At 34.1% G+C, this 14058-nt stretch overlaps 1 protein-coding gene across 1 annotated transcript in view; it reads left to right on the top strand.

Annotated features, from left to right (window-relative positions):
* LOC108676937 overlaps positions 1-14058 on the top strand; it is a 33483-nt gene that overhangs the window by 16946 nt on the left and 2479 nt on the right. The window contains exons 5-11 of the mRNA XM_018165096.2: positions 1386-1582; positions 2193-2307; positions 4096-4275; positions 7660-7763; positions 8542-8576; positions 9780-9938; positions 13441-13575. Coding sequence (XP_018020585.1) covers positions 1386-1582; positions 2193-2307; positions 4096-4275; positions 7660-7763; positions 8542-8576; positions 9780-9938; positions 13441-13575 — 925 coding nt within the window. The remainder of the gene's footprint in view (positions 1-1385; positions 1583-2192; positions 2308-4095; positions 4276-7659; positions 7764-8541; positions 8577-9779; positions 9939-13440; positions 13576-14058) is intronic.

The following is a 14058-nucleotide window of genomic DNA, read 5'->3' as shown; positions in this document are numbered from 1 at the left end:
TTTTCTTCCGCCCCACATCACTTCTGTCCATCACTCCATTCCCTTTTCGATTTTAGGTCAGGAGTCAGGTTTCAAATTTCAGCTGTGAATTTCACCCGAGGTTTTGAAATTTAGGATTCCTTAAGCACCATGCACAATGCATATTATTCAACGAAGTATGCAGTAATTTTTTTTTGTTCAACGTACGATTGTTGAAAATTTTTATTTGTTTACGCTTCTTTATTTCCTAAATTTTTGCTTCGAGTCCAGTTTGGTTCGAAATTTTTTTCCTAGGTTTCGGTTATGATTAGGATTTCTTGGTTTTTCTTGGAATCTTTTATTGTTTTAAATCTTATTTGACTTGTGTATGTGGACGGACTGCTGTACACATTAATGACTAGACTTTTAAATAATGATTAGAGATGAATTTTGATATTAATTAGTAAGACCATTTCGGCAGCATCACAATTAATTATTTCCTAAATAAAATCTAAACTTTTGTACCTAGCACTTCAAACGAATTAATGACATCGATTTTAACTTAAATTTATAAAAATTTTATAATCATAATATGATAAATTTGTGAATACCACAAATTACATCTATGCCAATTATGATAGTTCGCGTAAATGACATGAAAATTTGAAAAGCCATCGAGGAAATTAAAAAAAACTTTGATCTAACACAGTTATCTACTTGAAAGATGATTAATTTATTTCGAATATTCTGTACCAACAGAAGCAACTAACAAAAATTTATTATCTTTCCTGTTTTAAATAATATAAATCCTCGATGAAAAAAAAGTGGTGATTGAGGCCACTTTTTCTCACTTTTCTGATCATTGTGTGTTGTGTACCCGCCTTATTTTCAGCGGAAATACTTCTCGTAGTGCAAATATTATACTTTTCTAAAAAAACTAAACATTTCTTTTATAATTCAGTAATTATTTTATGTTTATATTCATAACTCTAATTATTATTCATTAAAATTCAGTTAAAATTATTATTATAAACCTTGTGAGAATATTAGTTGAATTGCAAAATTTGCATATATTTTTTTAGATGGGCTTTTAACTTGAAGTTATTTTAGCCTCACTTGTGATGATGCTATGCTTTGTGTTGTGTTTTGAGTTTACTGCTCTATTTTGACGCACTCTAAAGACTGATTAATATCCATGATGAGAGTTATTCGTTACGGCTTTGATGCCAGCACCACAATATTATGAATTCGATGATATCAGTTCAGAAATATACTTGAACGTGTAAAATTGAGAATCCCCGATGAACATTGATATATTATATAATCATTATTTAATTATTTATTATTAAAAATTAAATTACATATCAGTATAATATGTATTGTTGTCACACATTTAACTATGCAATAATTAATATTGATTGTACCAGGCCTATGGTCCACCCCTGGGACCACCCCGCATGATGCCTCGCATGGCTCCTAGCTACTATGACTACGACTATGGTGGTGGTTATGGTGGATATGGAGGAGGTTATGGTGGGGGTTATGGTGGAGGTTATGGTGGAGGTTATGGTGGATACGGTGGGGGATACGCGCCGCTGATTCCTCCTCCTGCCCCGCGACTCAGGTAAGCTAATTAGTATATATCTTATATGATATGTCTATATATCTTAGTATTAGTATATCTCATTAGTATATTTCTTGTTTTACTCTTTGTAATTCGAGCAGTTTTCTTATCAATACGTATGGATTTCAGGTTTCAATTTATTTTAACAATATGATTGGATTTAATTTAATTATTTGCTAGTATCAAAATTTAATATTGATGATATATTAAATGCAATCTTAAATATTTACAAAATATCAAGTTTTTTATAAACAACTTTTTATACCATTTAGTTAGCATAAATATTACGACTTAATACATAAATTCTCGAAATAAAGGCACTTTCAAATGATTCAGAAATCATTATGTTAACTACCTGGTGTGAAAAAATATGTAATTTTTTCAATGTAAACGTAAGTTGTAACGCCTAAACATAATAAATAGTGAAATATTGGTATCAAAGTACGTAGAGTGTGTTTCGAATCGAAGAAGATTCGAGTAGGTATAATTGAAAAACGAAATCTCTCAATTTTAGTGAACTTTGGCAGCCAATAAAAATATTTTAGTTACTTTATGCGCTACAATTTTTAACTAACCAACAACAATTGAAAAATTATAAACAAATTTTCAGCCGCTACGACCACTACCTTGACGACACCGACCTGGACTACACGCCACCCCCACCGCGCTACCGACCGCGCTTCTCGTCCGCTGATGTGGACGATATCGAGCCGTCCGCCAGCAGGGTGAGTCAAGTGTACTTTTTAACAGTACACGTTTAGGATATTTTTAACACTACGCAATTTAATACTGTAAATTTAATACTACGAATTTAAGAATGCGTATTTACCAAATACGTAGCACGTATTATGCATTGAATACTACATATTTAGGTTTGGATTATTGCTCATTTAATACTGCGAATTTATTAATGCGTATTTAATTAATACGCAGTACGTATTACGTATTGAATACTACGTACTTAGGTTTAGGATAGTTGCATATTTAAAACTACATAATAACAGAACGCAATGTAAGATACGCACAAATTAAAATTGTGTATTTGACAATTATTCATACTCAAGTTACAACAATTTTTTGTCTGGGCAATCATAATTATTGGTTTATAAATAATGAATATCAGAGATCTTATTAAGACTTGCTGGCCAACCTTATAGAGCTCAAAATTTTGGATGTTTATTTTCACTAAATATTTAACCTTAAGAAGTAAGACTCGAGTTACTCTCCATTTGTTTTTTATGAATATCCTCTAAGTGTTCTCAGTACAAAAATCTCATAGTTTAAACATCATCATTTGTGAATTTATGAGAGTTACACTCAAGATTTCATATGAGTCTTTGTTATTTTATGCACTATGTCAAACAACCTGAAAACTTGTATGTAACAAGAATATAAGAATACGGTGCCCTGTAAACTCAATAATGAAATGTTTCGGCAGACTTAACGATGCTTGCAGACATTCTCATAATAATAATATGCTGTAATATTTCTTTAGATTTTTAGCTAATTTATTTAATTAATGTTAGTTTTCAGTAGGAAAGAGCGAGTTACTCAGTACACAAGCAGCCATAATTCAATTGCTTGCTTTGTGATCAGCTTAAAATCATCAAGAAAGCTCCACTTGGTGCTATGCGATCGATAATGAACAAAAGAACTGTACAGCAAAAAAAGATGCAGTGAGTTTTTTCTTGCAGGCTTCACTTATAGATATTTAATCCAAGCTATCTTAGTCCACACTACGATTAATGTGATATTTATCATACATTAAAACAATTTCACTTCACAAGTGTGCTTACCTGAAGTGAAAAATCTAGATGTCCGTTACCCCCATCACTCTGAGGCATAAATGAATTTTTTGCATGACTGTAATCTCTGCGTGCATGTATACTTATATTAACCCAACAAATCTTCATTCCTTAGTTAATGATTTGTTAAGAAAGTGATTTTTATTGAATATAGAGTCGAGTGTTGAAAGCAGTGTCACACAAAACTTACTAGAAACCTGAACTAAATTCATTGTTCATATTTTCATCACAGTGAAACTATTCAGAAATTTCTTTTGGATATCATGCCTTACTCCTCAACGACTCACTTTTTAATGCAATGAGCTGGGAAAATCTCGATTCTTAAAAAAAAAATGAGTTTTTAGATGAGTCATTAAAATTGTTTTGCTCAATTTGATTGTCTATAAAATTGTAATGTTCGCGACGAATTTTAATGTACAGTGACAAAACGAGGAGATCATTCATTTCCAATTTCTTAATAAATGCATGTTTAAATTCCTGACGGAGGTTGCGGGGACAAAATAACTTTTCCTCAATGTGCATCCAGTTAACGTACCTTGTTGCATAACCGACATCGTGACGTTCTCTTCTATGACGACGGACTTTATTTGGCAGATGCCTACTTTAAAAATTAAATGAACTACATTCATCCAAATATTAAGGATGAATTGAAAAAATTAAATGCTCGAAGGAATTTTTGGCTGTCGATGACAAGGATTTCATTTACAGATGTACAGCCGCACGAGTGTCACACATGACGACACCTCTCCCTATGCCTCCACCCTGTCCACTATCAAAACCACTGACCTCGGCACCCACAGCAATAGCGCTCTTTACCTACCAGACTACACTAGACCTATCATTACCTCTAGCGTTACTAGTACCTCTAGTTCCTTGCCTCAACGACCTGTGAGTAGATATCATTAGTTCTCATATCTAGAAAACGTGAATTTCGTAATAGTGATAGAAATGTCTATAGATGTTGAATCTTTTTCAAGGTAGTTTGAGAATACATAGATAGATATTCTTTCAGTGCTGAGTTGTTTTCCTTAGGAGTATTAGTGTTAGAATTGCTGAGTATTTTGCTAGAATAAATGTCTTAGATATCACGTTTAAACTTGTGAAATAATGAAAGTTGTTTCGTGAATTCTTCTACGCTTAACTCGATCGATATATTTTGGATTCTGTTGCCTCAAATGACACGTATTGCTGATGAATTAGCTGAATTAGCTATGATGCCTATGAGAAACCTGCTCTAGTGTCGTAATGTTCTTCCTCTGGAGGTAAGACTGAACAAATTTCATTTTGATTTGATTTTTTTGCCTCCTTTGAGGTTCCGGTTCAAATTAAGTTAACTAACAAGCAATTGGCGTTATTTCCAATGATTTCAGATTAAATTAGCCACATTTATCAGTTATTTGGGTAATTGTTCTCGGAATTATTTGCTATTCATTTACTTTTGCTTAATTGTACCGCTATCTAGCAGGTTGCTCATTTGGGTTTATTATTTGCACTTATATTATATCACTGATTTTTTCGAGTTTCCGAAACCAAATACAAGGTTATATCTCATTAATTCATAATTTTGGCATCTAACTTTGGATATTTACTTTGTTTAACGAATTTTTCTCGGTTATGTGTATTTATGATTCAACATTATCTGAGTGTTAGCGTCAATCATCATAGGTATTAGAAAATACTTTATACACAAGGTTTATAAACATTATATTATTCTTTTTACTTCTTGGTTCCCCAATCCCTTCTTTGACAAACATTCACAAATGACATTTCTTGGCCTAATGCTGGTTTCTATATGTTTACGAATTAAGTTCAATAAAAAAGCACAATAATTTTCACGAATATTTTTCATAGTCTATTTGAGAAATTATTTTTTCTGTTTACAGCTTATATTATTTCTAATATGTTTTTGTTTACTTTTAATATAATTTATTAATGAAGATAACAATCTTGTCTTGGAATGACGATTAAAATTGACTTATGCCTCATAATTTTTTCGACGTTTTTCTTCTTGTGTCTCTTTGGTAAGCGTTTACGATTTGTGTTGGACGGCTTTTCATTTACACGTAAGTGCTTCTATTATTCTGTTCAAAAAATATCTAGTCTAGCAGTAGAGAGAAAATTCTTGAGCAGCTGGATGTTGAGTAATCTAAATTAATAGTTACTTGTATATTAAAATTTCAAAAATTATTAATGATAAAAAATTTGACATTTTTGACTACTTGTTCGAATGTGAATTAATTGATTTTATGACAATTTTTAAAATGTAATAAGCACTTTTCATTTATTAACGAAATTCTGCATCCAAAATCTCATTTTCTTCATATGCACCCTACAAATTTATGCTCCAAGTTGATGTTTCAACTTTAAAGTCCAAATTGCATTCAGGATCCTCGAATTTTTGATATTTACTAATTTTTTACAAGTTTACTCATGACCTACGCTGAATGGCTTGCCTAACTCGTTCGATTTTTTGACATTTTTTGAAAACTTAGCTGAGGTTAATGCGAAGTTGAAGGATTACTTTTCTGCGCATGATTTTACAAAAATGCATCTAACTAACCACATGTTACAAAATACAAGTTATTTTTATCATTTGAGATAACAAAAATTGTAGTTTATTTTAATGTGAGACAGTAGAAAAATTGTGACTTTTGTGGCTTAATTTTATTTTAGCTACCAGTAAAGTACTTCTGATATTATTTAGATCAAAATTTATACATGCATGAAAATCTTCTTTATTTGCAGATCATACATGCGCTGCACGAGAGTCGTTAGTGGTTGTTATTGAGTCAACGTCTCTGCGTGAAACACGAGAATTTCTTTCCATAACGAGATTTCAGAGTTAAAAATGCAGCGATTACATTATGATGCAATGAAAGAGTATTTCGGCCTGTCAGCATCAATACTCTATCTCCTTCAATATTTAATTTAATCTACATGATGAGCTGCATACATTCAAAATATTATCCAAATTGTGCACTATGTTTTTTGATATCTAAAAATAATGAAAGTAACAGATAGAGCAGTTACGAAAATATGAATCGCGGACTAGATTATGAACACATGCGGATATTGCCTTAATCAATTTTTGAGCGCAGAATTTTAAATCACAAATTTGGTTGCTAGCGTCATATTGTTTTATTTTACCATAGAGGTTTTTAAATTAATTACTTCTAAAGCGGGTTATTAGTCTGCTAAATATCATTTGCGGCGTACTGGAGACAAAATGGATCTTGGATTCATGTGTTTGAAATAAACATGTTTTCAAAATTATTTCGTCTCACCTTGAATAATCGTAGCTGGTTATGAAAATTCTCGTGATTTTCAGAGACGTTATGCATATTTTATTTGAGTCTTAACCAACGCAGTGTCTTGAGAATTGGAGTGACTGATATAAGTTATGGAAAGAATGCTTCAAACTTTGTATTCTAAATTTTTAAATTTCATTAGTGAATGCTACTTTGAAATTCATTCGTTAGGCGAAAAAAATACACTGAAAATGCCATGCATTGTAAAAGAAACTGCAAAAGGCAATATTATTTCGCTAGTGTTCCTATAATTTTATTATTATAATAATAAAATGTCAGTGCGCGGCAAGGCAATGCGTTGGTAAACTAGTCGTCTGAATTTGTGTATATTTTTGCTGATGATGCAAGCTAAGTTGTTTTTCCATACGAATGACTTTCGTTCGTGAAAATTTCACGAATAAAATTTCATTGATAAGTATTTATTTACCACCAATGAGAAGTTTGGCTATTTTACAATTACTTTATTCCATTTTTGTAATACATGGATGACCACTAAGTTGAAGGTCGCAAAAAAGGATGCCGCATATTTTTAAGAACGTGCTGTCCCTAACGAAAAATGAAGATATCATTAGTCATTATCAAGAGATTTTGTTCGAACGAAAACTTTTCTTGTTCTCTAACATTCATCTCTTGGCTTGACGCTGCACAACTGCATACCTGAATCAAATTTAATTGCCATCGAAAAAAATTGTCATTTAATCTGGCAGCGGAGAGATAATTCGAATGAAAGTTATTCGTATGAATATCATTTTATGTTCGTTATAATAACGCTCTCACCGGACGGTGGACACTCGACCAGCCCGATGCAGGTAACAAAGGCGGAGACAGTCTCTCGCACCTCCGACCTCCACCACCCACCAAGCCCCGCAACAGAGACCAGCTTCCGTCCAATATCGGTGAGAGCGAAGGCGACCGCCACCTGGCCCGACTCCAGCATCGCTATCCTAGCCTTTCTGAACCCCAGGCTCTCCAGGACCATGTCGACAAGATGCGCATCAGGCTCAAGACTCTGGCATTCTCCCTGGACCCTTCCGGACCTGTGCCTGAGATCGTCATTCCATCTCGCAGGTGGGCAATGCCTTCAACGCATACTAACCATTTCTCAATTTGGTTCATTTGAATACCCAAAATTGAAATGCAGGTGAAGATTCGAGAGAAGAAGTTTGTTTAGGATGTGATGAGTACAACTTAGTATCAACTTATTATACAACTTAGTAAACGATAATCTTAATTTGGTTATCACAATCTTGTAATTCACTCGCAAGTTTTTTTTCAATTAACGATTTTCAGATTTACAATTAGCGATTGGTATCAATTGTGCAAATATGATTATCACATTGTTATTAAAATTGTATTATCTTATCCTCGTATACAATCATTTTGCAAATTCCCATAACACGGGAATTTTTCCTCGAGAATTGAACTCGAAAGGTTTCATAAAAAGACAGGCAAACTTTTAGCCCATTTGTGCCCATTTGTATCAAATGATAACTTCAATTACTATATTGGGGTTGTGCTTGATCTATTTATGTATCAACCAAAATTTCTTCCACATGTTTAATGACTGTTTATTAAAGAATTACTGATTGATTTGTTTCACAAATTAATAGATAGATGAAAACAAAAGCGTGACTGAGTTCAGACAATCTCTTCAAAAGACTTTAGAGCAGAGCTTGACGGAAAACGTGTTATTGTGGTCTTGTGAAAAATGTTTTAGTATTTTAGTAACTAATGCGAATTTACTGAAGTAAAGCAGAAGGCGATTGTGCATTGCAATCGGTGACAAATTGTACTTCTATTTAATCTAAGCTATTCGTGCGAAATTTAAACAGCTTGTTATTTGCAGGGGCGAAGAATCGACGAAAAAGTACAGCACTCCAGGTAAGTGAAAACTTTTTTGAAATTGGATTAGCCGAATTTTTTCTTTTCATTGTAAGGTATTTCTTGTGAAAATTTTTCCGACATGGAATTTCATCAAATAATATTGAAACAATACTGCAATATAAACTCAACGTCACTACGACCATGGTTATTATTTCAACCATGACTGCGACTATTCTAAACGTGATATTACTTCAATTTATTCAAAAATGTATGTTATATATTTACCCTTCCATATGCTGTCATTAATTCGATGTTCACTTTAAGACTCACATGTTATAATTACCATAGTCTCATTAATACACTTATCTACCATCTTATTTTTTAGAACTACTAAATGGACTATTGTTTCAGAGAAATAAATTTGCTGATCCAGGTCCCAGGCAAACTTTGTTTGCTGTCTCAGGATTCGATTTAATTGCCCTGGATCGCTTTCGATTGGTACTGCATTTGTTTGTTAGTCCTTTCATTACTCAAATTCAGATTCTATAGGTGTGTTATGTAACCGGCATTTCTTCAAGGTACGCTATTCATAATTGGTATTTGACGAATAAAGAATATTTTCGCTAGTCAGTGATTGTATACCAATAAAGTTTCCAGTTTATGCTAATGGTACGCGTTTGCTTTGCAGACAGGTTATTGTCCTCGGCATGAAAGAAATTAATGTTTTCAATGAAAAAGATTTACGTATGAATGCAGGAGTAATTAGGGAAACATTCTAAATAATCGATCCATACGCTTGCTACTTGACCAGCCTTGCATTTCAAGCTGAAAAAATAAACAAAAGTTCACGTGATACCGCGAATAGAGAAAGTGATGGGGAGACATGATCTAGATGTATTTTTATTTGAAGTGTGCAAGAGTAACAATAACCTTCGAAACCTTAATCTTCAATTCGGAGTTTGAGAACCACACGGACCATGAATTCCCGCAATATCACTCACCTGAAGCTTGATAATTATAAACAGTAGCGTTGGGCCGCGCCATAGGCTTTATATCCTCACTATTTCATCACTCAACAGGAGCTTGATAATAATGCAAGGCTGTAGGATAAAGCTCGATGTTGGAGAAGATTTACGCAGGTGGGGTGGTCGCTGGGCCGCGCCATGGGATTTGGATCCTCACTATTTCATCACTCAACAGGAGCTCAATTATAATGCAAAACTGTAGGACAAAGCTCGATGTAGGAGACGATTTACACAGGTGGGGTGGTCGCTGGGCCGCGCCATCTTGCGTGCGTAGAGTTCGCAGGTAGCACCCCTCTTTGGAGGCGTCGCACGAGGGCTCGTAGCCCTGGTAAAGACCCTCACTACCTCGCACAAGTGGCGAGGGAAGTTGCTGAGAATCCCATCATCGTGCCTGGTACGTTCATGGTACCTAGCTGAAGGCATACCTCACGAATTCAATTAGTTAAAAGACTTCTGTTGAAGAATACGGAAGCGTGGACACTTAGAACTTTTATGACAGTACCAAATGACGTTTGGTTTGAAAATGAAGCCACTGGTACTTACTCCTACGATACGAATTGACGTTGCAGAAAATGATAGGATGACGATGAAACGACTGGGTAAAGAATGTTGATGAATGGGAAAGTATGAATCGAGACCACGAGACAGACCAAGTTTATAGGCTCAGTTATTTTTCATTTCTGTGAAACCATCTTTGAGGATTAGAAGACTATTTTAACAACGTGGACTTGCGAAATGGCTTGTGAGTGCTCATTAACTATATACGGGTAAAATTTGCAGAAAAAGTTAAATGTTGTATCTATTTGATTGCCACATATCAAATTAATCGCCCACTTGTGACGACATGATTCCAATAACTGGAAATGCAGCTTCTGTGGCTTTTGGACAGAACTCGTACCTCTGGATGCATGCCATTGATCGAAATGGTTGGTTGGATCGCTTCTTGTAATTATTTAAAAGGTTGTAACGTTGGATATTTTCATTATCGAAATTTGCTGATCGATAAATATTTGCCAAAAATGTCCTCATTGTGATCATACGGGTGGTAATTCATTTTGAGTTCTTAGGAAGGAATGATCTTTGGTGATCTTCGTCTACGGCAAGGTTTGTCTTCTTGCTTTTTAGAATTTGAATTATTTCAGTCTTCACAAGAGTTTTTTATTTGAGCTTGCACCAGCGAACGTATTTATTTTTTTTGCGGTATTAAAGGTCTTATTTATTTTCTTTGATACATGGAATTATCCGGACATATTGTGTTCAAGCCTCAAAAGTTATCCTTTATTTATCTGGGTTTGCTTCTTCTCGATAAGTTAGTTCATTTTTCCTTCGTTCACTCGTAATTTTTTTTATGTAGTTGATTTATCAAACACACAAACTCTAAAACACTGTATGCAAATGATTAATATTACCAACGAAGGTGATCCAGGCTACGAATCTGAGAAAATATATCGTTTTGAAGTGAGTTTGGCTGAAGCCAATTTTAGACGATACAATTTACGCTCTCTATTCGAAAGTAAAAGAGTCCACAGAACAAATCTAGAAGGAATCGTTAATTTAATATAAAAATTTCTAACCCAAATATCCTAAAAATCCCTAATGCGGCTAAATTAAACCGATGAGTTTTAATTGCGCCGGTGGTGGCGGTTTTTTCTAGCCTTGGAATACAGAGAGATCCCCTCACTGAGCGCTCGAAGACCTCGCTATTACCCTGAGGATGAGCACATGAAGGACAATCTCAGAATAAAGTGCCTTTCTCAGTACAAATCCACGAGGACCGCTGCCGGTAAGTTGCGAGTGGCCCTTTTCTTGGGGTGGAATAATCCCTTCCCGGTAAAAGCTAGTTGACTACAACAGCGAAGAGAAAATTCAGGGTAAATTTTAAATGAAAAATCTTCTATGAGTTAGCCTTGAAATGTGCTCGTTGACGAAAATTCGGCGTAAAATTCTATTTAAAATAATTTTTGTCTAACCTTTGATGGATAAGATCGCCGAGAAAAATAGACAATTCGAAAAAGAAGCTGTTGCAGTAACTTATAGCGACCCGGTAGTAAAATAGTGGTTTCCCTTTAGGAAGATTAGGGCTGTGATTTATTTCAGTAGCGATTAGCATTTGCTACTTCCAAGATTTATCTTTGTTAAATAGCTGCTTAGCACTGTGCCAAGCTTGAGAGATGTTCAAAATATTATTTTGTCGTGATGCACGGTAGCTTTAAGTAGATAGGGTAGCGTGCTAAAGAAAAAAACGAATGCACTAATGGGATTTGCGATTATGTTGTAATCAACTAAAAAAAATGCTATAGTGCCCAAAAAAATCAATTGACAAGCTGTTAATTCCAGATAATTCACCAACGAAATGTATAAAATATAACGCAAATTGAAAGTTTAATGGCGTGGAAAGTTGTTTTTCCTCCACATATTCGGTTAATTATCGACACACAAGACCTTCCCTACTAGATCATACAACCTACACAATATTACAAACTCTAACACACTTCTTAACTGCAGTTTCTTTTGTGTTCTGTTTGCTACTGGGTTTAGTTATACATGAATTTTATTTGTGTTTCCTTCTAGCGATGATAAATTTGTTTATGTGTGATTACCGCAGCGTACTTTTTAATGCATGATTCTTAAGGTATAGTTTTTTATTGTTTAAGTACCATCATAGTCTATATTCATTAGTGTAATTAGTACCCAATTATTTACTTTTTGTACATTTATTTGCAATTAACTTCCTCATTAATTCTTCTTCGCCGTAGCTACCGTTCTTCTGCAGTCGTTGTTTGAACGTTTTTTGGGATCAAGAAAAGAGGTATCATCAGCAAACCTTTCTTTCTGATTCCAATGTGAATTTACAAAGTGGGAATCCGTTTATTTTTCGTATTGTAACTGAAACCACAATTTTCCCATAGGGTGTAACAAGTAAAATGCCAAACTACAAAAGGAAGAATCTAGCTTCATATTCAAATCATTGGGATACTACATGTACATAATATTCATACGTATATAGTTTTGCGTAAACTTTCATCCATTATATACATCACACGAATGGGATAAGTGTTTTGTAATAATGGCGTAAGATACACTATTTTTCAATCGAAATTGGCATAAGAGTAGACGAACGTGAATTCAATATTTCTTAACGAGTATGTTCTGATTTTGTCCGAATATTGCTGGGAGGTTGATGGAAGTTGCTTTACATGTAGTCTGTCTAATCGTTCGATCGGACGTCGCACCAAGCCTTCAAAGCAACGCCAGAAAAAAAAAGATACATCAAGTGGTGGACAGTTAAAATTCTTCTCTATGGACATGACTGAACAATTCCCGGACATTTAAACGTTACTTTTCATAGACTGGGCAAGAGTGCTGCAAATGCGCGATTCGACACAGCGAGTGGACTTAGTGACTTATAAGATGACTTATGAATCCTGCTAGGAAATTTCATTGTATTCTTGTCGTCCTTTCATCCATATCCCTGTTAACTGCTATAAAAAGCTATGTCCGAAATTTATGTGATATTATTATAAATATTGACTGGATATAATTCTATTCAATTAATACTTACCCTTCTACCCTTATCGTTGCATTTACATTTTCCTCTGGTGCACTTCATTCGTTAATGGAAACAAACTTGAAAAAAATTAATTACTTGTACATTAATGGTTCTCCAGACCCATGCTTAACGCAACAATTTATTCTTCACGAGTCAATTTCTCGGCTTTTATGCCACGTCTATTGAAATATCACTCAATATGAAATCTTTATCATCAATCCTATTGTGCTGTACATGTGACATTTTTCGTAGGTTACCAATAATCCTCTTGTCCTCTACATGTGACTATTCATCATACCATCGTTACCAAATAACCTCGCTGTTATTGACGAGCTAAATAATACAGAGGTAGCCCCTGAAAAGCTACTCATCAGAGACCGACTTTCGATGAAAATCCACCAGTATCTGAGCGACACTCTGCCGCCCGAGAAGTTCGACACATACCTCAAGAACTACCGGCAGCCTGACCAGAAAACGCACTGTGAGTTCGGGTGATAAACAATCAACTCGTAGACCGGTATTCATAAATATATTAGGCATCCGTGTATCTTACACTTTGTTACTATAATTCTGGAATATGAATTACATAATTAGAAAAGTCAGCAACAGAAACAGAATATATTTCACTAATTTTCTCACAGCTTTAATATAATTTCAGTACATAAGAAAAAGAAAATTAACAATTGATCTTACACTTTTGTAATGGTATCTCTTGGTTAAACTACCATTCATCGTTACATGTTAGGTAACAATTTGATTGGGTAAAGGATTTTACCTTTGATTCTATCGTGAAAAATTTCATTCCATCATATTATGCACTATTCTTATTATAATTTTATAAGTAATGATGATTATTTATAATGCTATTTCTGTACTTTGTGGCCGTTTATTTATTTTCTTCCGAGTATGCAGAATTGTTCAATAACAGTACTATAATATAATAATTAATATAATAAATAAATAA

The sequence above is a fragment of the Hyalella azteca genome, unplaced genomic scaffold (genome assembly GCF_000764305.2).
Source record: "Hyalella azteca isolate HAZT.00-mixed unplaced genomic scaffold, Hazt_2.0.2 contig17807, whole genome shotgun sequence".
NCBI lineage: Eukaryota > Metazoa > Arthropoda > Malacostraca > Amphipoda > Hyalellidae > Hyalella > Hyalella azteca.
This window is presented reverse-complemented; position numbering and strand designations above follow the sequence as displayed.